General features: G+C 34.0%; 1 protein-coding gene across 2 annotated transcripts in view; it reads right to left on the reverse strand.

Annotated features, from left to right (window-relative positions):
• Window positions 1-1,525: 1,525 nt before the first annotated feature.
• The window catches only part of LOC134264503 (receptor-type guanylate cyclase Gyc76C-like), a 52,811-nt gene continuing 28,904 nt past the window's right edge, over window positions 1,526-25,432 (reverse strand). For both annotated transcript variants that reach the window (XM_062746794.1, XM_062746795.1), the window contains exons 4-22: window positions 24,212-24,358; window positions 20,000-20,175; window positions 19,419-19,554; window positions 19,051-19,199; window positions 17,281-17,386; window positions 16,844-16,922; window positions 15,629-15,764; window positions 14,962-15,117; window positions 14,625-14,729; window positions 14,381-14,452; window positions 12,065-12,227; window positions 10,393-10,536; window positions 10,099-10,273; window positions 9,697-9,837; window positions 9,467-9,590; window positions 3,242-3,485; window positions 2,941-3,039; window positions 2,767-2,858; window positions 1,526-2,676 (exon numbers count right to left, since the gene is read on the reverse strand). In XM_062746794.1, coding sequence (XP_062602778.1) covers window positions 2,074-2,676; window positions 2,767-2,858; window positions 2,941-3,039; window positions 3,242-3,485; window positions 9,467-9,590; window positions 9,697-9,837; window positions 10,099-10,273; window positions 10,393-10,536; window positions 12,065-12,227; window positions 14,381-14,452; window positions 14,625-14,729; window positions 14,962-15,117; window positions 15,629-15,764; window positions 16,844-16,922; window positions 17,281-17,386; window positions 19,051-19,199; window positions 19,419-19,554; window positions 20,000-20,175; window positions 24,212-24,358 — 3,047 coding nt within the window. In that variant the 3' untranslated portion in view covers window positions 1,526-2,073. The remainder of the gene's footprint in view (window positions 2,677-2,766; window positions 2,859-2,940; window positions 3,040-3,241; window positions 3,486-9,466; window positions 9,591-9,696; window positions 9,838-10,098; window positions 10,274-10,392; window positions 10,537-12,064; window positions 12,228-14,380; window positions 14,453-14,624; window positions 14,730-14,961; window positions 15,118-15,628; window positions 15,765-16,843; window positions 16,923-17,280; window positions 17,387-19,050; window positions 19,200-19,418; window positions 19,555-19,999; window positions 20,176-24,211; window positions 24,359-25,432) is intronic.

Raw genomic sequence — 25,432 nt, forward strand, 5'->3', positions numbered from 1 at the left:
GTTATGTAAAGTAAAACAGGCGATACATGTACCACCGCTTTTGACTTCAAATATAATAATTTAAGGAGTCATGAGATGGTAAGATTATTCTCAGCAGCGATCCTTGTTCTCTCATTATAAACAGAGACTTCCCGGTCTGGACTGCTGATTATCAATGTAAACATTCAAATGTTAGAGCGAGGCGAACTTTCAAGACCAAACAAATCCTAGGTCAACATAGCAATACAGAGGCCTGTTCGTGTAATAAATTTATTCGTTTCAAATGTAAATAATAAACAACAATGTTAAAAAGTTCACTGGGAAATGAACGTAGTTCGTACAGGGTCAAACCTACTTCGCAGGATTTGATCACGTGACCACGTGAATGGACTTCCTATTTTAGCGCCTTTGGCATGGTCATTGATACGCTTTAATTTACATACTATATACAGTGAGTACGTGCGTGAAACGCTAATTCATGAATACACCAACTCAATATCCCGTGAGTGTGCTAAATTTCGAAAACGCAAAATATGTACACGTACAGTATTTAGTCTATTTACCCACACTGCGGATTTACAAATTTACTGTCGCACATCAAATATATCGTTTATAAGGGGACTGTAAATCACATATTTAGTGGGGTAAATTAGTCTTGCTTTGAAGGAAAAAAAATTGGAATGTCAGATTTCTATTTCTTGAATGACGAACTATTAAGGAGGTTTGGAATTTTTACATTTCAATTTGATAACATTTTTGCAGAGTTAACAGCCTTTGGTGAAAAGAAGAAGTTTTTTATTTCAAAATATTTGTATCAAATGACTTATTTTATTTCATATGTTGATAAAGAAAGAGTTTTTGCATATTTTCATCAAGAGATTATTATGAAATTGAAATCATATTTTACAATTTCACAGTAACACATGCCCTGCCATAACACTTCAATATAAACTTCGAAGTGATATAATTAGACAATAACCAGGTTTAATTTTGTTAATGCCTTTGGAAGAATATATTTATACCCCCCGCTTGAAAAGTGGGAGGGTATATAGAAATCGTTAATTCCGTCCGTCCGTCTGTTACGCTTTGGGGTACCCATCTCTTATCCGCAACTCCTCTCATACCACTGAATGAAATTTGATGCAACTTTCACAGAATCTTTATTATATATTGCCATTGTGCACCTCCTATTTTACTTTTTGATCCGACACATATTTTGGGTTTCCCGGCCACAGGAAAACATGGACTTTTTCACCAGTTATAACCATATGGGAGGCGGGGGGTTTCATTTAGTGAGCTCATCGCTCACAGTACCTCTAGTTATACTAATAGTACCTTCAAAATTCTACAATGATTAAAAATATTAGACCATTCGTTTGTTTTTTAAAAGATTAGTGGCTATACTTTCGATACTTAAAGGCATATTTATATGGTTTATTGTGTCAACCATTTACCACACTGTAAAATATTTGAATGAAAAGCATTTTTGAATAATTGGTTATCATATGTGGAATAATAAATTTACAAAAAAGCATTAACTAACCAACAAGAAAAACCAAATTTTTTTTATTATTTCAACAAAGATTATATCATTTAAAGTAACAAAATATGGTATGCATTTTGAGAAAATGTATTTTATGCTTTCAAACATACAGTGCAAATAATTTAAAGACATGCCTTTCTCTCCCTCTTTCTCTCTCTCTTAAATATACACATACAAATTTGCCTATGGAAAGGTGCTGATATGGCAACATGTCTTGAAAATTTTGGAATGACGGAATGAAAATATCACAATATGCTTTGATCCTTCGACACACTTTTTGCGATAAACTCTAAATGCCATATATTATTGTTGTAAACCATGGGAAAGGTTTTATTTTTATGCTAAATTATACTATATAAACAAAAGACTAATGAGTTGTTTTTTCCTGAATCATTTATCCTCAATCAACCATCACGTAAAAATATTTTCGTTGCTAAATGCTTCCAAATAATTACTCCTACAAATTCTTCAAAGTCATTATTTTTCTTTCTCCAGCGTTGCGTATTTTGATGATGTGCTTTACAACGTCATAAGAATTTCTAGTACCATTATCAAACCGCCGAGTCAGATATTAGATTCTGGTACTCCGGGGAATTCTCATTGTTCACATCAAACATTTCCCTGTTATTATTCCTGGCACTTTTCGGTCTTTCCGGAGCACCCACTACCAGACTAACATACGTTCTGTTCCCGACTGACAGATGCCTGGTCCTCTCTGGGACCTCGGGATCGCTATCATATAAATCGTGATCGGAAATCAACGCTGTCCGCTCAACAATATCTTGTCCTGAACCTGTCAACTTGATATCACTAAAACGTTTGTCCTCAGAAATAATTCCATTTGGAATGTATCGTAGTTTTGAAGAGAATGATCGGATTTCTTTCGGTGAGCTGAAGTTGTCATGGTGGTTGGTTTTAGGGGACTCGTCGTGATTGGAGTGGCTTTCGCTTTCTCTGAAAAGGTCCACAAGTGGTTGGCTATCCCCTGTTTTGTCACCATTGTTCTCAGATTTACAGAACTGTAGATACGCCTGTCGGGTAGCCCTAGCCCAAGTTGTGTTCATTTTCAAAGTCTGACTACATCTCTGCAATCTCTGTCGTCTTATGTGAACATCTTCGCCGACCAACCAGTAGGTGAACATCTGCCCTTTTCCCTAGAAAATAATGTTACTTTTTCTTTGTATTCAGTCATTCCTTGCAATTCAATATTGATAATCCATTCTTTGTTTGACAGTTAAACATACCTTCATTTCAACCAAACCACGTGGTTCCAAAGTATACCCGCCTAATTTATCTAGGAAAGTTTTGCAGGATTCACTGCAGTGGATTTTAAGGGCTGTATAGAGAAAAAAAATAAATTTGTGATTTATCATTAACTAACTTCAGAATGAAGCCTTAAATTCAAACTGAAGACTTACGTTCTCCATTAGATTCCATCCTAGATGCTGTGTTGACAGTATCGCCAAACAATGTATATCTTGGCATCGTGAGGCCAACCACTCCCGCTACACAAGGCCCTGTCATAATATCTCAAACTTAATGCATAGTAAAAGGTAAAGGGAAAGCGCATATTCTAACAGTTACTAAACGGCCACATCAAGAGTAATTTTTTTTTACATACGTCTCACACTAATTCTGGGGTCAAAATGGCATAATGCAACATATCTAAAGCTGAACCAAAGAATGGCTTAAAAAGTTACGGAATTTTATTTCAATTACCTGAGTGCATTCCAATTCTCAACTTTAAAGTTTCGTTTGGAAGGAATGTAATTCGGAAAGTTTTTATGGCACGGAGAAGATCTAACGACATTGATGCGATTTCGCCCGCATGTGTGTCGCCATTCCTGATGGGAAGCCCGCTCACTACCATATACGCGTCGCCGATCGTTTCCACTTTATATACATCGTAGTTCTTGATGATGGAATCAAACTTGGTATAAAGAGAGTTCAACATTTGCACCACCTGAAAGAGTCAATAAAAATATTAATCTATTTCATCTCTGAATTCAAACTCCTTTTATAATAATATATTATTATACCCGCACTTTCTAAAGAAAGTTCGGGTATATTGTTGTTACTCATGTCCGTCCGTCCGTCCGTCTGTCACACTTTTCTTCCCTGAACTCCTCTTACATTTTGCTCAGCAGCCTAATCATCTTTTGGGAGATGGTTGGTGGTGTCATGTAGATGTGAAGTAAGGTTTCGGAATTTTGATTTTGCCCCGGGGGGTCAAATGGGGGTCGAAAAATGATGTTTTTTATGCTAACAGACCCGTCTTCCCTGAACTCCTTCTACATTTTACTCAGCAGCCTAATCATCTTTTGGGAGATGGTTGGTGGTGTCATGTAGATGTGCAGTAAGGTTTCGGAATTTTGATTTTGCCTCGGGGGGTCAAATGGGGGTCGAAAAATGATGTTTTTATGCTAAAAGCCCCGTCTTCCCTGAACTCCTTCTACATTTTACTCAGCAGCCTAATCATCATTTGGGAGATGGTTGGTGGTGTCATGTAGATGTGCAGTAAGGTTTTGGAATTTTGATTTTGCCTCGGGGGATCAAATGGGGGTCGAAAAATGATGCTTTTTATGCTAAAAGCCCCGTCTTCCCTGAACTCCTTCTACATTTTACTCAGCAGCTAAATCATCTTTTGGGAGATGGTTGGTGGTGTCATGTAGATGTGCAGTAAGGTTTTGGAATTTTGATTTTGCCCCAGGGGGTCAAATGGGGGTCGAAAAATGATGTTTTTTTTATGCTAAAAGCCCCGTCTTCCCTGAACTGCTATATTTTACTCAGCAGCCTAATCATCTTTTGGGAGATGGTTGGTGGTGTCATGTAGATGTGCAGTAAGGTTTCAGAATTTTGATTTTGCCCTGGGGGGGTCAAATCAGTAGCCTGATCATCTTTTAGGAGAGTTAAATATTTTGAAAATTAGGTAAAACATCAACATCATAGTGTAAAAAATCATAGCATGCTGGGAAACATCTTGAATTCTTACGAGTATTGTACATGTCAAATGTAAAAGTCATATCTCTTCTCAATCGAAAGTTATAAGCAAATGCAACATTTTGAAAAGTAGGTTAAGCTTCAAGGTCAAGGTCACAGATTCATGATTTATTTCGAAAGGTCTTATCATAGGTAATAATATACATGCATGTATAATATGAATTCTTTCAAAATGATGAATTTAAAACAATGTAATTTTTTTGCAAGTAGGTCAAACTTCAAGGTCATGGGTAAAACAAATCATGGCATTGTCACAGGTAAATACTAATTATACATATGTTTAATACAAATGCCTTGTCTCTTCTCATTCAATAGATATGACTGTGATGACCAAGGTTAAATTGACAGACTGACATACAGATGTACATATACTGATTTCAATGTGAATCGGTTAAAATTGGCCCAGTGGTTGTAGACAAGTTAAAAATGTAAAGTTTCCATACAAATAAATGGACGACAGACGTAATGTGATAAAAAAAAGTCTGAAAAGCTCAAATGAGCTAAAAACATAGGATTCACATGTATTTTGTAAAGGTTATCATGGTTACAGTACTTGAAAAGCTTTTTTTTCATGCATTTTTTTGAGAAACTGAAAATGTATGACATATGTATCCATTGTTGAAAAAACTGCATGAACATTTCAGAAAACAGTATCATTGAAAATAGTTAATCAAGGTGTTTTGAGTGGCAAAATAAAGCTAGTAAAGTTTTATAGCTAATTCAACCACAGAACTTAGTCAATTTTAAGACGCACAACCTTTTCAAATCTTATAATACATGTATTTATTTTTAAAATATTCATGTAATCATTTCTGATTCAAGGGAGAACAAGAGATACAACCAACATGTTCATGTTTTATGTTATTTTTAGTAATTTGTTTGTTTTTTGTGAAAGCATCTCTCTCAGGAATTTTTCCCTCATATGGAGACACCGCAACTTAAAAGTAATGAATCGAAGACAAGGTGTGTTTGTTACAGTTTAAACACTGATGCCCACGTAGGCCAGCTTATGGCGAAGGTTGAAGTTTCTCAAATGTATGTCAAACTCAAAGGTCAAGGTCAAAGGGTTAAAATTGTTGGTATCGAAAGAAGGTCTTGTCACAAGGAATACACATGTGAAATATAAAGAAATCCCTAGTACTTCCTGTTCAGAAGTTAATTGCCAAGGTTAATTTCTTTTTTTTTAAGTGGGTCTAACTCTAGGGCCAAGGTCGAACATATTTATACCTGTTGAAAGTTTACAATGAATACACATGTTAAGCATGCAAACCCTAGCACCTACTGATCAAAAATTTAAGCCAAATTTCTGATCAAATTTCTGCAGACAAACAGTCAGTCATTTATAAACACAAGAAACAAAATATGTAGATATATAGTCAAATGGAAAAAAAAATTCTATTTTGGAGTCACAAGATCAATTGCAATTTCATGAACAGGGAGTGGCTAGGGAGATGGGACCCCCCCCCCCCCCCCGGAGTTTGCTTTCTTATTTAAATAAGACTATATACTGAAGCAAATAAAAAATTACTTTGGACATCATCCCCCTTAGAAAACATTGACCCCACGAACCCACTATCATTGTTTTTATTTTGTTTTCAGTTTTTTGTCTTTGCTTGTGAGAAAATTCTGGGCTGACATTTTTTTGACTGAGGCGTGAACCCCCTCCCTCCTCCTGAAAAAAATCTGGATCTGCACCTGTAACTGATTGTCACATCGACAACGGGAGATAATTTCACAATGTGAAAATCCGACTATACTGTGGCATGCGATGATCTTTGAACTTTAACCTAATCTAAATTTTGCATTTCGGTTCATTTTACCCCAATCTATACTTAAACTTGTACTTACCGACTGTCATAGGTCCTGTGAACTTCATGAAATATAATCCAATTATAACACAAAATGATTTTTTCAATACACATCACACTGCAGCATGTGCATGCTATCCTGTTTGACAAACCTTGGCTAATGCAGATGAAGCACGAATCGGCCGAGGTGTGCCGAGTGGTGCATAATCTAAAAATATGATAATGGGTGACGCAACCCAATGTAATGTAGAAATTTTCCAAAAGGTGTTTACATGTAAACATGTATAGCGTAAATCTGGAAATTTTTACGTTGATTTTATTTTGCGAATCTGGGTCAGAATGCTGTTGATTATATTTTTTACGTTTCAAAATTTTGCGAATGACCACTACTTTGTTTACATTTTCTTATTGTTGAATTATTTTTAAGACAAATATTTTTGCGAATGCAATGAATTTGCAAATTTGCTAAAAATTATCTACAGCAAAAATTAAAACAAACTATGTTTTAACATAACTTTTCCATCTTCATGTGTATCCTATTAAAAAAAAGTACGGTTCGTGAGGGTGTGTGTTTGTGGTGTTTTTTTTTTTTTTTGGAGGGGGGGGGGGGGGGGCATTATTAAATTTAACAAGAGGCCCACGGGCCTTATAGGTCACCTGAGGATCATGTAACAACAATTGAAATTATTTCGTGTTTTAAACCAGAGGCCATGAAATTCATCATTTTGAAAGAGGCACTATTGCTTATCATAATTATACACTTACCATGCTTACTCTAGTTACTTAATACCCAGTCGTAGATCAGAGTAACAAAGAGAAAATGCACTTCCACTTATAACCAGTTATGCACCTCACCCCTAAGGAACCACTAACCCTGGGGCCATTTATTTCAAAATTTTGGAAATTTTATCATAAATATTACTTTATCATAGATGATTCATTGATACCAAAGAGCAGATCTCAAATTAAAGCATTAATTTATTTTCCCCCCCCCCCCCCATACCCCTGACCCAGGGGGCATGAAATTAACCCTTTTGCTAGATACACCTTTTTTCATCCAAAAAATATATATATACTTATAGATCATTGGCATAATTTAATACCCTGGAGCAAAGGAAAAGATTTTCAAAGAATTAATGCATTTTCACTACATAATCAAAAGCCCCCCCCCCCCCCCCCCCCCCCCCTAAAGCAAATGACAAAACCCCTGACACAGGGGACATAAAAATTCACAAATTTGGTTGAGGCACCATTCTTGCTCATCATAACTACTGTAGATCACTTAATTTTCGCGACACCTTATTTTCGCGAGATAGTCATTTACTCTTTATTAGCGAGACAAAATTTTCACGAATTGTGGTCATTGCTCTATATAATCTTAAGGAATTCTATTATACGCGAGAATGAAATTTTCGCGAGCATACCGCCTCGCGTAATTACGCGAAAATAAAGTTCTCGTGAATAAAAAGTGATTTACAGTATGTACTTTATGTTGTTTATTTAATACCCTGAAGCAGAGAATAAGATTTTTAAAGAATAAATGCGTTTTCACAATATAACCAATAGAGCCCCGCCCTAGCACCAGAACCCCTGACCCTGGGGCCATGAAATTCACAATTTTGAAAGAGGCACTCTTACTCATCATAACAATGTACTTAGTTAGTTTATTTAATACCCAGGAGCAGAGAAGAAGATTTTCAAAGAATTAATGCATTTTCACTATATAATCAATACAGCCCCACCCTAACATCAGAACCCCTGACCCTGGGGCCATGAAATTCACAATTTTGAAAGAGGCACTCTTGCTCATCATAACAATGTACTTAGTTAGTTTATTCAATACCCAGGAGCAGAGAAGAAGATTTTCAAAGAATTAATGCATTTTCACTATATAATCAATAGAGCCCAGCCCTAACACCAGAACCCCTGACACTGGGGCCATAAAATTCACAAATCTGAAAGAGGCACTCTTGGTCATCATAATAATGTACTTAGTTAGTTTATTCAACACCCAGGAGCAGAGAAGAAGATTTTCAAAGAATTAATGCATTTTCACTATATAATCAATAGAGCCCCGCCCTAACACCAGAACCCCTGACCCTGGGGCCATAAAATTCATAAATCTGAAAGAGGCACTCTTGCTCATCATAACAATGTACTTAGATTGTTAATTTGATACCCAGGAGCAGAGAAGAAGATTTTCAAAGAATTAATGCATTTTCACTATATAATCAATAGAGCCCCGCCCTAGCACTAGAACCCCTGACCCTGGGGCCATGAATTTCACAATTTTGGTAGAGGACTCAATGCTGATTACAATCATACCAACAGTTTGTCTGCTTGATGTCCAGGAGTAAAGAAGAAGATTTTTAAAGATTGCACTAATTTTAGTGGTTTTGGCCCCACCCCCAAGGCCCCAGGGGGACAGGGACCATGAAATTCAAAATTTTTGTTCCCCTTTACCCATAGATGCTGTATGCCAAAATTGGTTGAAATTGGGTGTGTGTGTGTGTTCAGAGAAGAAGCTGTGTGTGTGTGTGTGTGTGTGTGACGAAAACGGATAGCAATAGGTCACCTGAGTTTACTCAGGTGACCTAAAAAGGTACCAATTATGAGCAAAACATTTTTTAAAATCTAAGTTACACATAGGCGTCTGAACCGGGGGGTTTAACCCCCCCCCCCCCCCCTTTTTTTTTTTTTTTTGCAAAGATGGACATATAATATATGCATTGAAAATTGGGGTTTACCTTTTTTGTTGGTTTAGCCCCCTCCCCATTTTCAATTTCCTTCCGACGCATATGAAGCATACAAAATACATATAAGAGGCACTGAGTCATATGTCACATAGTCACAGGGTCTAAGAATGTTATACTCAATGTGACGAATACATGTACTGTGTAAATTATAGAATTATTTTGACTTTTCCTGGGAAGGCTTTAAGCTTAATATGTACGAGTGTGTATTTAGAGGCAAACACCTTAGTGCGGGTATTACTGTCTCATGACAGCATCTAGTTAATGTACTGTAGTAAGTACGTTTTACAGATAATTAAAAAGTGAGTCGTTTTTATAGAAAAAAAACACTATATGGTGTTTTCTTAAAAATAAGGGTGAATGCTAGCATCATAAAATATCACCTCCATTGGTGTGATTTCTGCTGAGAGTTTCGTGAATCCACAAATATCGCTGAAGTATATTGTGACAGATTCATACACTTCCGGTTTGACACAATGTCCAACTTTCAGTTGGTCAGCAATTGGTCTGAAATATATATCAAAATGAACTTTAATAAGAAATAAAATTTTGTTTTATATGGATAAAGTTTTATAGAAAATTACACCTATAAACATGTGAATCATGTGCAAACCTTGGAAGCATGCGGTGTAGGAGGGTTTCGGTGATCCTCTTTTCGTCCGCCAGTTGTATAGTCCTACTCTCCACCAGTTCCTCTAGGTGATTCTGGTACGATTCCATCATTGTCATGATCTGGTCAAAGATGTTTCTCTTCCTTTTGAAAGTAAATTCACAAACAAATTAAAAACTAAATATACTTCAACCAGTCACAAAATTCACGCCGTTAAACTATACGAACTAATGTAGAATTTTCATATCAGCATTTGTTCTAATAAAGTGCTACATGTAAGTGAAAGTTTTTTTTCAAAAATAATTGATATTTCCAGATCAAGAAAATAATTACTATGTTCAAAATGAATTGTGGATATTTATAAGTCGTCCAACGACAGAAATTGATAAGGATACTTAAACTTACATTCCCTCTCGCATTTTGTGTAAGGTTTTATAAATGCAGCGGAAGTCGGGTCTGTCTTCCGGCGCTTCACTCCAACAATCCACCATACAATCGATCACATACTTCTCACATTTTAAAGTACTAGTATCTGGTCTAAATGGGATCATCCCACCGTCCATCACTCGATACACAATATCTTTAGACGACAAATATAAACCAACATAAACCAAAGTAAATTAAAACTTAAAATATACCTATACTTTTATGAACGAGAAATATATTTCATTAGAAAACATTTTAACATAAATAACTCACCTTTAGGCACCATGTTACAAAATCCAAAAGGCCCCCCTCTTCCAAATATCTCATGAAGGATGATTCCAAAGGCGTAAACGTCACCCTTAGGCGACCCCCTCGTCTGCGGACTCCGTAGTTCCTCGGGAGCACGCCAAAATAAATCTAATAGGATATTATAAACAGCGTAAGGTTACAAAAGTGTACAAAAGACATTTATATTCCACGGCTAAGGCATTAAGGAATAGTATATGACTAAATTTTAGAAAATCATTTCTGTCTCCTATCTCCTCCCCTGTTCGGTTCCGTACCTTCTATCAGGAGAAGGAAGAAATCTCTGCTCAAAAACGGTAACAATTCTAAGTGATAATGTTTACCAAATAATTTTCCTTGAAAACTTTTTGATCTAACACAAAATTCACAATCCTTATCTGACAACAATGACTTTCTCAAAATAAGAAAAATCTATGTCCATTATCTTCACAAATTCACTAGTCTCTGGCCAACTACAAATGTACTTGTGTATATTGCATGGCTTCATATTCTTACAACATATATAATCAAGACATGCATCTACATTTCATTTTGTCGCCGTATCTTCTTCAAATGAACTCATTTCAAAGTCAAAACGAACTTTTGAAACGAAAGCTTCTTTTTGTGTTGCACTGAACTGAAAAAGGTGCGTTAATATATTTACTCTTAACACCTTGCAAGTTAAAGGGGGGCCGACTATAGTTTTATTTTGTAAGAACTACAATAGCGAAACTCTTCATTTTTATACCGTATATAACTTACATTAACTTCAGTGTACATGCAAAGTTTGGGGAAAATCTACCATCCAGGGTATTTTTGAGGGACCGTCTCAAAATACAGGTACATTTACTATAGGATTATATAGGAAAATGCCAATTTTTAGCACTTTAAAGCAAATTATACAAATACTACAATAGACATTTTGTTCAAACTATTATATTTGATGAGTGATACTATATTATACAATATTACCAGAGGGGGCATCTCAAAATGCAAAAAATTAGCAAATTTAACTATTTTTATAGACTATTACAAAATATGACATACACAATGGATTCACATGAAAACATAATAAAAATATTGAAGATATTCTCAAATTTCTATGTTTTAAATTTCAAGAGCGTATGTTTATCACTTTTTCTTTAACAATATTTTATTACCCCTTTCTTTAAGAGCTACAGATTATCATAACGTCAAAAACATACTGCAACGACGTCAACCTACATGTACCTATCAATTGCAAAATCGGTTAAAAAATCAGTTATATCAAATTGTAATTACATTTTTATATCTATAATTTCTTAATTTTGTTTAATTTTAATAATTAAGCGAAAAAGGTTGCATTAAAACAGTAAATACGCTTCATATTTTACTATGATGCGCGAAATATAGCGCAATGGAAACTATAGTCGGCCCCCTTAAAATTTATTAAAATAAAATACTATTGAACAGAATCAAAAATCATACACCTATATTTACCAAGAGGCCTGTGGGCCTCTCCTGAGCATTGTGGCTAGGAAAAAGGCAGAAATTGGTTCAGTATTGAAAAGTTCAAATCTATGTGGTCCCTACCTAGTAGACCCTTGCGCTTTCAGATCAGGTGAGCTAAAAACCATCGTAAGAAATTATATTAATATATTTCAAAATATATTGTTCTTACTTCTGTAGTAGGCGTGTTCATCCTCTTTTCGATATGTTTTAGCTCGGATGTCAAGAAGTCCAAAATCTGAAACTTGCAATGTCCAGCGGCTATTTACAACACAATTTGAAGACTTTAAATTGCCGTGACACCCTAACTCACTGTTGTGCAGAAAAAGAAGGCCCTGAAATGTTAACAAAATGTCATGAAATACAAATAAAAGAACTTTCATTTTTAAACTAATCTTGTCTTCTTAAATTATTAGTCTAAATTTCTTTTAGAATAAAAAGTAAATATTTCGTTGTTAAAATTCTGTTTTCATATTTAAAAAGTACTCGTAATTTATGTCAATTTCATATGAATATACATGTGATAATCTGTTAAATGAAATAACATAGCATGCAATTAAGTTTAAAAGCTGAAATTGCAATGAATAAATTCAAATATTCCTGGCCCAAGATTCATAATATTCCTGAATGATGCATTGTCTTCCTTTATAACCTTTTGATGGATATGGTATTAAAGGTATAAAAATACTTTTATACATACCACGTTGATCAATTTAAAAGCAGTTTTTAAAATATATGTATTTTTTTGTGAAAACTAAAATTTCACTTTCATAAATATGTTTTTAAATACGAAAACAAAATCTAATAAGGAAATATTTACTTTTTATTCTTAAAGAAATTTGACTATTCATTCAAGAAGACAAGATTAATTTAATGATGACAAAGCAGGTATCAAAATTGTCTTTGTTGGTAAGGCTCATCATATAAATTGTATTTTATAAGAATTGGTTTTAACTCTACAAGCGGTAATCTAACTTATACTCATAGTTCCCTTATGTTACATATGTCAGTTTTGAATATTTTTAATATCCCAAAGATTCAAAATGATTTTAAACTACCATAATTATATATGCACTGGATTCCGAAACTTCATAAGAATCCTTACAAACAAAGATATTTAGCTGTTTCCAGGAAATGTTCAACCAAGCCTCTTTCTTGACTCATCACTAAAATATTAACAGTAGTGAAGGAGAAACTTCAAGAGTACTGTGCAACAATATATTCAAGAAATGGTGTGAATCAGATGTGGATACTAAAACATTCTAAAGAACTTTAGGACAATTTGAAATCACAAGATTTCATCAAAATTAACTGCTTAAAAACTTACGACTTTTCAACTTAACACACAACCACTCCCCACGATAAATTAAAGTCCAGGCTTTTCGACGTAATTGACAGCTGCTTTTTCAATAAAAATGGAACTCGAAAATTTACTTACCTTGTCATCGGTCATTTGCAAAATTATTTTGTTAAAAAGCATTCTAATTGTACACACAATTAATCTGAAGTTGACATCAAAAAGATGATGAGTTTCTGATTGACAATATCTATGTTGTTTTTGGAGACCAAATCTTCCAACAATCTATTGGAATTCCCATAGGTACCAATTGCGCCCGTTATGAGCAGACCTATTTTTTTTTATTAATATGAGGCAGAATTTGTGCAAAATTTTATGCGTGAAAAGAAAAAAAAAACACTTGCTGTGACCTTCAACTCGACATTTAGATATATCGACAACGTATTCTCAATTAACAATGGTAATTTCCACTCTTATGTAGATACGATATATCCTGGTGAGCTTGAGATAAAAGATATCACAGAGTCTGACGCATCTGTTTCATATTTAGATATTGTACATGTACTTGAAAAAGACGTTGATGGTGATCTAACAAACAAGCTCTATGATAAACGTGATGACTTTAACTTTTATATCGTCAACTTCCCTTACTTATACAGCAATATACCTTCATCACCTGCATAGAGAGTTTACATATCCCAGTTGATCAGATACGCAAGAGCATGTTCTACTATGGATAATCTAAAACAAGGTAAATTATTGACAAACAAGTTGATGAAACAAGAATTTCAGCAGTCTCGTTTAAAGTCATCATTTCGTTAGTTCTAAGGTCGATACAATGCCTTAGTCAGCAAATATAATTTATCATCGAGTCAAATGCAGACTGATGTTTTTCATACTAATTGTTAGTCTATTATTTATACACTGAATTGACGACGGATTTTTCTGTTATTTCTCGATCATGACAAGGAACACACAGCGGATGTGACCGGTCGCCAGGGGATGCTCACTCCTCCATAGCACCTGATCCCACCTCTGATGTGTAAGAGGTCTGTGTTTGCTCTGCTCCTATTTTGTATTGTTTTATAGACTTTTGATCTGGAATACTGTTTGTTATCTCCATATGTTTCAATTTCACAGATTTTCTGCATAGAAATATTGTGTGATTTAAATTTTATTTTGTCCTACTACCTGAATCATGTCTTTGATTAGAGAGGCAATAAACATCTCATCTAACTTTACATCTTCATTTTCCAAGATGTCCTAAGAAATGAAATATAAAGGTAAGCAGTAAATGTCAGTTTCAAAATATGCAAATGTAACAATGAAAATTGGTGTATTATACAACCAAAATAATACTTATAACAATACGTATTGATAACACATGCTTTAATGAAGGGTTTAAACAAAGCTTTATTCATATACGATTGCATACTTGCAGACTTCCTTTGGAACAATATTCAGTAAGAATGATAAATCTTGGATGATCAATACAGGCACCAATAAAGGCATTGACATTGCTGTGCCGCAAATCTCGCATCTGAAAAAAGTATATGCATTTAATGCAAAATCTGTAAGAATGGATTCAAAAAATAATGACAAGTTACATGTATGTTGTTTCTTTTATTTTTGGAAGAGACAAAAAAGTTCATCTCTTATATAAACTAATTCGAAGCTTCCATATAGAAAGGGAATTTTTGAAAAAATATTCCATTAAAATTTGTGTGATTTTTGTCTATTCTTCGACTTATAAAACATGGAGATAGCTTTACCACTTTCATTTCTTTTTGCATTTTCCTGTTGATGACCAGTGATTTGATTTCGTATTTCTTTATGGCCACAAGCTGCCCTTTGTAGTAGCTGGTGGCTGTGTATACTTGTTGGTTAGATGCTCGCGAGTCCATGGATTGCTGACTGTTTAGAGACAACTGTAAGAGGAAACATTATTTTTAGGATCATTAATAATCATTTTTTTTTTTAGAAATGTACATTTCAATAGACTATAATTTAGGGGGTAATATATCCTAAACTAAATCAAACTTCTGAAATTTAACAAAGACACAGGACAAATTTCAACTTTAAAAAATTGCAGCTCTCGGTTTATTTTCAACTTATAAAAGAGAAAAGACAAAGTGGTGAAGTTGTACTTAGCATAGTCTTGGGGACATGGTTTGAACAGAATTGAAATATGCAGATAAAAGCTCTGCTGTCAATTTTAGTTTTTCTAGACCTTTCATCACTGAGAAACAGATTTTCAAAAAATAAAAAAAATCAAATTTTGTTAAATGCAACATCAAAAACGACAGTTACACAGCCACTGGGTACTGGGTACCCCTTTACAGAATTCTCAAATCAATCATTCCTAATAGATGAACTAAAACCTCGATCCAAAATATATACATATTCAAGGGATAGCAGCAAGTCTGGCAAGCTTTGTACCTTGCTGCCATACGCTTCTTTCTTCTCCTGTTCCATATTAAACTCTGAGTTCCTGTGACCGGACAAAGACGCATGGATATCTGCCTTGTCCACCTTCCACAGCAAACCTGCTATTTCCTGTTCGTATTTCCAATTTCTGCAGAAAATAAGTCATATTACTACCTGTTGTATATAATCCTTCTTGAAGTTCTTGGAAAGTATACTATATAAATAAAAGAAATCTCCGAGTTTTATTTTTGGGCCTTTGTATATAAAACAAAACGGTATGTTTTTCATTTTTTTACAGTCAAACCTTTCTCCTTTACATGCAAGATTGATCAATGGTTTTACTATAAAACTTCATTTGATCTGAAGTATTACAACAGACATTTCTAAATGGCTCGAAGACTTGCTGGAATAATAAATACTGCTATATTGACCAGCCGAGCAATTTATTCAGGAAGGTCTTTACGTATATCATAGTTCACGTGTCTTGTAGCCTTCCAGACTAATCACTTTAAAGCTGAGTTTTTTATTACTCTTGTTGAGTTGGGAACGGGATGATATCTGAAAGCTTTTTTGTCATTACATTAGGGTTGATCAAAAGAATTTTAATTACAATGAGAATTTCACCATATCGCTTTCTAATTTTATTGTTTTTAATGTTTCCTAGCACATTGGTATAACATTTGTGTTAATTGGTTTGGTATAAAATGTTTCAGACATATTTTCTCGGAACTGGAAATGCAGCAGGATTATTTTTTCTTCTTTTCAATTCTGTGCACTTTTTTCCATCAGTGAGAAACTTTCCGACAAGACGTTTCATCTGATCAAAAAGCCCTTACAAAGCTGATTTCTACAACAAGATTTTTTCTGTCTGGATATTCAAGTAGAATTGAATAAGGACTTAGGACATAACCGTCATTACAATAGACAATCTTGCTATTTGTCTAGTTTCCTATGTCTAAGACAAGCTTACGACTCACAACTTCAACTGTTATAATGAAATGACTAAATCTTCATCATCTGATTATTATTTAGCAACCAGACTACGAATTACAGCATGCACATATGAGTTAAATTTTGTTCAGTCGTGGATTGATGTATCGGAAGAGATTTGAAAAAAATCGAACATTTCAATTCCGATGCCTAAAATAAAAATTAGACTATGAAGCTGTAAATGCTGATCGATGTGTTAGCATTTTTTATTGTTTTAAAGATTATTATAAAAATTACCTATAAACTATTAGGATAACTACTAATGAAAACAATAGGAGAGCCCCCATGGTCCCCAAAACGATCTCCAAGGTGTATTCTGAAAGAAAGGAATTTCAAGACTACAATAAATGACTGTAATATCCATGTTATGCATATATGACATGTTTGTTTTATAATTTTATCTCCAAAATGATACCAATTATCCCATTTTTTCTCCATTGCTGCATAGTTCTTTCAAGCAACATTTTTGTTTTGTTGTTTTCACTCATGTAATTACAACAAATTAACCATTCTCAATTTCTCGACTTTGACAAATAAAAGCAGAATATGATTGACAACTAGGCCTACTTTCACATATTATACTTTCCATTTGTTCTCATTTAAAAGTTTTAATACTGTGAAACTTAAATGTTGCACCGTATTTATTCACCTGGCGAGGTTTATTTTTCACTTACGTTTTGGCGGTATACATCGTTGTCTTCTGTATCCACACGGGGGTTCGTCCACGGGGGGACGGCCCGACACCCAATCAATCAGGTCGTTACTGTACAGCCTCAGAACCTTCAAATAAAGGAGAGAAATCTAGCTATATGCCACGTGTCATGTTAATTAATTTGACTCACTGGGTCACCTAGTTGCGTTCAGCGTTCACACATCGTTCGCTCACCGTTCGCTCTGCGTTCGTTCACCGTTCGTTCACCGTTCAGGTGGGAAAGTAGAACGTTTCAGGGACTGTACCAGTTTTGACCATGGTGATGCTAATTAATGACGTCATACAACTTCTGTAGTGTTGCACATATCATTATGTTGTTGACCAATGAATATTATCGTTACAACCACGAGTAATGAAATGGTGTTCGAGGTGGAATACTGGAATCCTTAACTATAATGTACTCAAACTTGAAAAACAAATTAGCTTTAATTATCTTATGTGGTACTGATTATAGGTTTTCTCTTACTTAATGCCACGATCACAGAAAAAGGAGAAAAAAGACATATTGCAATGCCCTTAACTTTTGAATGCCCTTTTGGGATTCGTAATGAATTGAAAATACTAATTACTTCACAGTACGTTAGATAATATATTTAAGGTCAAGGCCATATCATTAGCGGCTTTCTTTGAGAAGTAGTACTAAAGTATGAGCGTGGCATGAAGGAGACTTTTCTTTTTTTATCTTTTGGAGGGGTATCCTGATAGACTGAACACATGGTTTAAAAGACGCTTACAATAGTAACGTGCTTGTGTGTGTTTTAGTTTGTCCTAGGGCTTTCGCAAGTGAAATTATTTGCATCAGGATTGACGTCAAATGCTGTTTTGATTTATTGGTATGTTATCTGCGGGAGGATGCTCCGCTTTGCAATGCCAGTAAAAAGTGCAAGTTCATGGGATTAAAGAGAAATTATAATTTTGTTTTCGAAAAAAGAAAAAATTAAAATCATTATTGTCATTTCCAATGATTTCAATATATGTCCTTATATACAAGTATTTGAAATATAAAAGTTCGCATTTTTCTGGGACAACCCTCGTATTATCGGTGTATGTGATGCTAAAATAAAAACATTTAAATGACAGTCAGTAAATGATTTGACTTTAGTAGATATATACATGTTAAATGAGAAAGTATTCGCTTTCTGATCGATTATACTTAACAGAAACACATATAATCTTTTAGATGAACTTTCGACAGATTTTCTTTCAGGAGCCGAACAGTGAAAACGGTTTTGTCTGGCTAACTAGCCAATCATTGGGAAAATTGTTTTTATTCCTTTATCTATAAAACGTTAACTAATCACTTTATTTTTTTTCGTTACATCTATTTTTATTAACTTGTGATAACGAATTAAGTTATGGTAAACAAGCAAGGAAAGCATGTTTATCTGTTTTCTTCTTCTTATATGTTTTTGTGAGTCGATTTCTATGGCCTAATGTTCCCGTCTAACCGGAAATCACTGAAATCGTCTAATCACCCGACCATTTACAATGATGTTCTTAAGTAGTGGATTATTTCAAACCCTTCATTAATGTACGGTGAATGAAACAAAATCGATGACAACCGTCAACAAGAATTTCATTTATTCAAAGCTCATTTCTTCTCCATCAAATTACACCGAGTCCTAAACAGGCCTACTTACTCCGTCATTCTTGTCATTTTGTGGTCCTATGGATTTCCATCCAAAGAAAATGAAACGTCGACAAATATCAAGAACATGTACTTATCAATTACCGGTAAGGACCCATCACTAGATTGAAAGTGACCAACAGGCTGCATGGAGTACTTGGATTTAGGGTCATTTATCTCCATTCTCGCCAGTAAGGTGTAGTTTCCCTCAGCGTCGCCATTTTGGTCAATGAAGGTGGTGGTTCCTTGTATACCTGATTAATGAACCATAAAACATTGGAATATGTCGAAATTCAAAACTTTACTATAAAAATATAATCACTCATGCATAAAATTCCGAAGTTTTGTTAGCTAAGGATCAATGTGAGTCGTCGACAGGAGTCTTTTCTAATGTTCTATATCAATGAACTATTGTTCAGAGGTCATTGTAAAATCGTGAATTTTTCCAGTTAGAAGTTTTCATTAATTCTTACTTTCATAACTTTGGTTTAACAAAGAATGAATAATAGCCGCCCCATCTGCGATCGATCCTCCCGACTCCACAAGTTTGTGAGCAGCTTTGGCGTACAACATGACGGCATCGTATAAATATGCCGCGTAGACAGTTATCTATATAATTCAAAACGTATATATGATGACAGTAAAAAAATAAAATAAAACAGATTATCACAGAACATTTTGTATAATCAATACACTCTGCCGTATACAAGGATTTGTGTTAAATATGCGCCGTTTATTTCTTTGCCTGAACATCAAACGCATGAGAATACAACCAGGGAATATGCCCTTACATTTTACATGTAAATAGAAACAAATCAATCCACGAAGTTGAATGTTTTAATTAATATTGACAAAATTAAAATACATTTTTCCCATTTAAGTAAATAAATAAATTTTTATTACTGATTAAAATGAGAATATCAATTGTGCAATTAGCATTTTTAAAAAAATGATTTATGTGTACAAAATTTTACCAAAAATATATCATGGAAATCTCCAAGAAATCCTGTGGGTTTTAATTACAGACTGAAAAGTAGCAATTATGCTAATCTACCTTTTTCTCATAAGCAGGAAATGGGTTGAAGAAATTAAATGGCGGTTCCTCGTTGAATTCTCTGACTTTGTCCTGGAATTGTGTATAGTTCTGACTGGAGTAGGGACTAAGTGTGATAATTAACAACGACCGAGCAGCATCTACGTTCCTCTTCTCCTCGGGGTTGTCAATCGTTCCTAGAGGTTTAAATCAAGTACTTTGGTTTGAATCTTATATGAATAAATTATAATCCTTAGAATAAACATTATTATCTTGATTATGAATCTTGTCAAATGTTCCAAGATTGATTGATTGATTGTATGTTGATTAATGTCCCTCTTGAGAATTTTTCACTCATGTATATGGAGAGGCCACCACTTGCCGGTGGAGGGCTACAAATTTTGTCCTATACTCAGCAATTAGGGCCTTTGAGCAGTGAGGAATCTTTTTCGCGCCAACATCTACTGCGAAACGGGACATCGGTTTATATGGTCTCATCCGAAGGACCAGTCTCCACGTCCCACAGTGGGATTCGAACCCGCGTCGTAAGGATCAACTCCTTACTTCGATAACTCGTACTCAATGCATTTACTATGAACAATCAAGAGAGTTCCGAACGCAAAAATGGCGTGTAAATTTGAAGCGGGAAAAAACGTTGAGAAAATTACTTGAATTTTCGTCTTTATTTGGATTATATATTAGGTTTAACTACTTATGCAACCACAAAAAGGTTTGTTATAATTGATTTAAGTTATTTTCAGTGCGAATTCCTTTGTATTCTTCAAAATCGTTTCGGAGCGATTCTGCAATTTTTTGCTACATTGCGGAGTATATGGGAGGTATTTCATTATATAACTGTAATAAATATCATTTTTGGTGAGGGCTTGTCCTGTGGAGAAAATTAGTTGAATTTTCGTCTTTATTTGGATTATATTTTTGGTTTAACTACTTACGCAACCACAAAAAGGTTTGTTATAATTAATTTAAGTTATTTTCAGTGCGAATTCCTTTGTATTCTTCAAAATCGTTTCGGAGCGATTCTGCAATTTTTTGCTACATTGCGAGTATATGGGAAGTATTCTAACTGTGGTGAGGGCTTGTCCAGAGGCACAGTTAGATTATTCTAACTAACTAAGTAACAATTATTAGTTTAATATGCCCATAAAACGAGGGTTTTTTTTCAGAATATAGTCTGCTGCTTTAGTTGTTCGCTTCGCCACTTTTGGTTGCTGCAATAGCAAATTCTAGCATTTGAAAAAAAAATGTATAAAAAGATTATAAGAGAAAGGCTCAACTCCCCCACTAACATATTTGGCAAGCTTCATGGCCAAACAAGCCATTTTGTGATATCTAAATGCTCTCTTAGTTGGATTTATATATTTGAACTTTTCGTTATCTTTTGTAGCTCAAGGGTTTTGATAATCTACCCATTTTTTCAACAACAATAAACATACAAAAACATTACTTTTACATCATTAATTAACACACCTTCATTAATAATGGGGCTTAGGTATAACTATAATGCTGTATCTTAAGATACAATATTTTTTTCTTACAAATACAACGGAAATATGCATTCGTGTCTAATGTGATTAACGCGGGACAACATTTTCAGTGCTGATATTTTGTGTCATTCGTTCAGTCAATTTTTCCCAGCTTGGCTTTGTTCCAACTATTTTTTTTTGCACATTCTTCTCTCGTTAATGATTTTAAGCGGAATAATATATATGCTGCATCAGACAAGGAGCAAGGATAGGCATGTATCCTAAAACAATTCAAAGTTGATCCTTGTAAAGAGAGAAGAAACGTTACGAGAGGCGTCACTATAAAATAACATTCTTCCGAGTGGTTTGACTATGTCGATTTTAATGTATACAAAGTTTTCAACTGACATTGCATTCTTTATTGTGGTAAACAGCTACTTCTCAAAATCAGCTGGATGACACAAAGACAAATTTCTGAGAGCCAATAAAACAGTATTTTTTTTATCAAAATTTATATGCTGAGATAAATTTCTGAGAGCCAATAAAACATTTTTTTACCTTGACCTTTCCTTTGTCCTTGGTTTTTCTTTCTTTAAGGACAGATGATACAAACAAACTTTTGTCAAAGGATTTGAAAATAACAACTTGGGTCATGTTTAAATGAGTAAAATGAATAAACTTCACCGCATAGTTTTTAATTTTCTATTCAAATCTGCACAAAAATGGAATTTGATGTGAAAAATATTTGTATAGATTAATAAGGATGGTTTCAGAAGGGCAGACTTTTGAACACCACAGAAGGTTTACAATTTCTTTATATTCTACAAATTTATTATTTGCATCAATTGCAATGAAATTGGGCAAAAAAAGTTATACCAATCCAGGCACCCATTTTTTGTTTGTATCATGTTTTTAATTTGGGTTAAACTCACATTCATAGAAACTGTTCAAGTTATTTTTATCAAAACTTATGTCCAGTAACATAATGATGAGATCATTTCATCTTAATTGTCATTTTGTACCTCCTATTTTTCTTTGACCTTGATTTCATTTTTCTTAAATGTGTTCTTGAGCTAAGTTTTTAAGAAACAACTCATGATATTTCTATCAAAGCTACACAATCTGATACCTATATTGATTAATTAAAAGATGTATACCTGCTTTCAAAGGAATCTTTTGATATTTATGTTTTCTTTGACCTTGGCCTAACTTTTATCAAATAAGTGATTATCTGGATTTCAAAGAAACCTACAAATTGTTTAAAACAATTCAACTGCACGAACATCTTTTGACCTCGATCTTTGCCCTAACCTCATTTATCTCAAAATGGTATTAATATCAGTGAAAATAAACTTTTCAAAATATCTCATTCTACGGTAATACGAAGGGTGATCAAAAAGTTCGCGAACTAATTGAATAACTTCCATAAAAGAAGCAATATTTGGTTTAAAAGTTGATTATATTATAAATTAATCCTCTCCAATTTTAATGCACATCAACCACCGTTCTGCGCATGCGCGAATCACGTGATATTGGCGGTCACGTGACCCCCCTCCGTCGCGTTCTGTCACAAAAGTTGAAAGATTTTTCTGAGTTTTATATTTCTTTTCATGTGAGTTAACTTTTATGACAAGAACAATTTATTTGTCAGAAATGGTCAAATCTCGGCAACAGAATGGGTGGATTAGAATATCCTTTCCAAAAATAAGCATGGCGACCATTGAAACACAAATCTTCTGTCTCGGGAGAGACCTTTATTCAAGGTGGATAGAGAACGGGTGCCTCCTTTTTATCATATCTAATATGTTTAAAATCTAAAGTAAACGATATCTTAGGTATATAATAATTATATTATTGTTCAAATATTCAACTATTTTTTAAAGTGTAAATTTGAGGTCTTTGATTGCAAGTTGCCTAATTAAAAACACATATCTTTTCAAACTTGCTTTCACTGGGCAAGATGACAAGTATCATTTTTAACCATCTGCCTTCCTTCACTGAAACGATCAATCCAATCATTAATTAAATTTATAGGAACTTATTTATCTTGATAAACTGTGTACAAATTAATATATGATACTGTAGAGGGATTTCTAAGATATACAATAAATTGTACAGTCGTTTGTTGAACGAGTTCGACTGAGACAAACATTTTTCGTCACAAGTGACCTACATAGTGACGTCATTTTCACACTGTGACGTCACAAACAAGGAGAAAAACTTTATTCAACATACGCTATTTACAGAACTTGTGTATGGCTATGTGTGTACCGAATTTCTTTCTAATCTGAATTGTGGTTATGTAGATATAGAGATAGTTCGCGAACTTTTTGTTCACCCCTCGTATGTTGATGCATATTGATTAGAGCTATCCAACTGCATCAAATCTTTTGATCTTGACCTTTTCTCTGACATTGACTTCAAGTAGATGTTAACCCTTTTATCAAAATTTATATGCTAATACATATAGAGGAGAGGTATTCAAATCATAATAATCACGTCAATTTCTCCTTCGACCTTGACCCCACTTCGAATTTGATTTTTGTTTTGTGCAAAAAAAATATTCCAGACATTTTTAATGCAAACATATGTACTGATACATTATTTGGTGAGAATTCCTTTTTTTTTAACTTGACCTATATTCAAAGTATTTTCACCAAACTAATACAAATTTTCATGTTGCACCACTCATGATATCTGGGCGGGGCATTTATGTCCAGTGTGCATATTTCTAAATTTGTTTGCTTACGTTTAAAGTATTTTAGAGGTTCCGTTCTATCAAAGGTCACGTGATCTACGAATATGACGATGTACTCCCCCGTGTCTAACAGGCCTCTGTCGTACAAGTTTGTCATTAGATCCACCACTCCATTCAAATCTCCCAGGAAAACATAAACTGAAAAAAATAAACAAATTGAAAAATCTTTTCTTTTTCAAAGTATCTCTCTGTTTGTTTGGTTATTAATTCCTAAATATACTATTGATATTTTGTTTGGCATTCGATAAAAGTATAGTTTGGTTTACAGAAGTAAAGAACAAGGTTCACTTTTGCCTTATTTGGCCCTGTGAATTTCTGAAAAACTGAAACTGCATAGTTTTAGTTAACAATGCATTAAATATCACTTAGATCTTTGGTGACTGCGTATCTATCAAAAATGACGTCATACTCTGGCCAGTCAATGCATTATGACGTCACGAAATGCGTCAATTTCTTCATAGTCTAAAAAAGTCTACAAAAACGGCCAATTTTTAAGCTATTTTTTGATATTTAATATATAGCTCAACCTCTGATTTAAAATATGCAACTAGTGAATGATAGAACTGTTTCTGAAGATTAATGTTTTATTTTTTAGATCAGAGAGTGCGCTCATATTATTTTTCTTCATTGAAAGTACTCAATTATACCTGTTTACCTAAACATTCAAGAACATTGCAATTTCATAGAGCCAGTTCTCCTAGACCTGGACTTTTAGAAGAAATTTTTTAGTAGGATATGAAAGCACTAAGTCTCTATTTTATTTTAATGCTTCAAATAGATAATCAATTGTTGATCAATTAATTGGTATATCTACAGGGCCATTTTATGCATAAAGTGAACCGACTTCTTTTCGTTTGTTTATGCAGCAGTCCATTTGACCATCGAAAAATTTCAGATCCTTTGATCTATTGTACATAAGATTATATCATTAATTTTCAATCTTGCAAAGTCACTAGAATTTTTGTGCCAATCTTCCTTAATTCCCTTTTCCATGAGGGTAATGAATTAGAAACCAAAACTATAAGTCTTATTGATCCTTATTGGAACTGCTAATAATGTCAAGGATGTCTGAATGATTTATGTATGAAGATTATGCCGTAAATATACCTTATACATTACGTTTTTGTACTAAAACTAATCTAGAAACAAAGCAATCACGTCCTCCGCAATTTTACCAGAATAATAAAACATAATGGCGTGACTATGTTTGGT

The sequence above is a fragment of the Saccostrea cucullata genome, unplaced genomic scaffold (assembly GCF_032062105.1).
Source record: "Saccostrea cucullata isolate Sc308-1 unplaced genomic scaffold, CSIRO_AGI_Scuc_v1 ctg1004, whole genome shotgun sequence".
Taxonomy (NCBI): domain Eukaryota; kingdom Metazoa; phylum Mollusca; class Bivalvia; order Ostreida; family Ostreidae; genus Saccostrea; species Saccostrea cuccullata.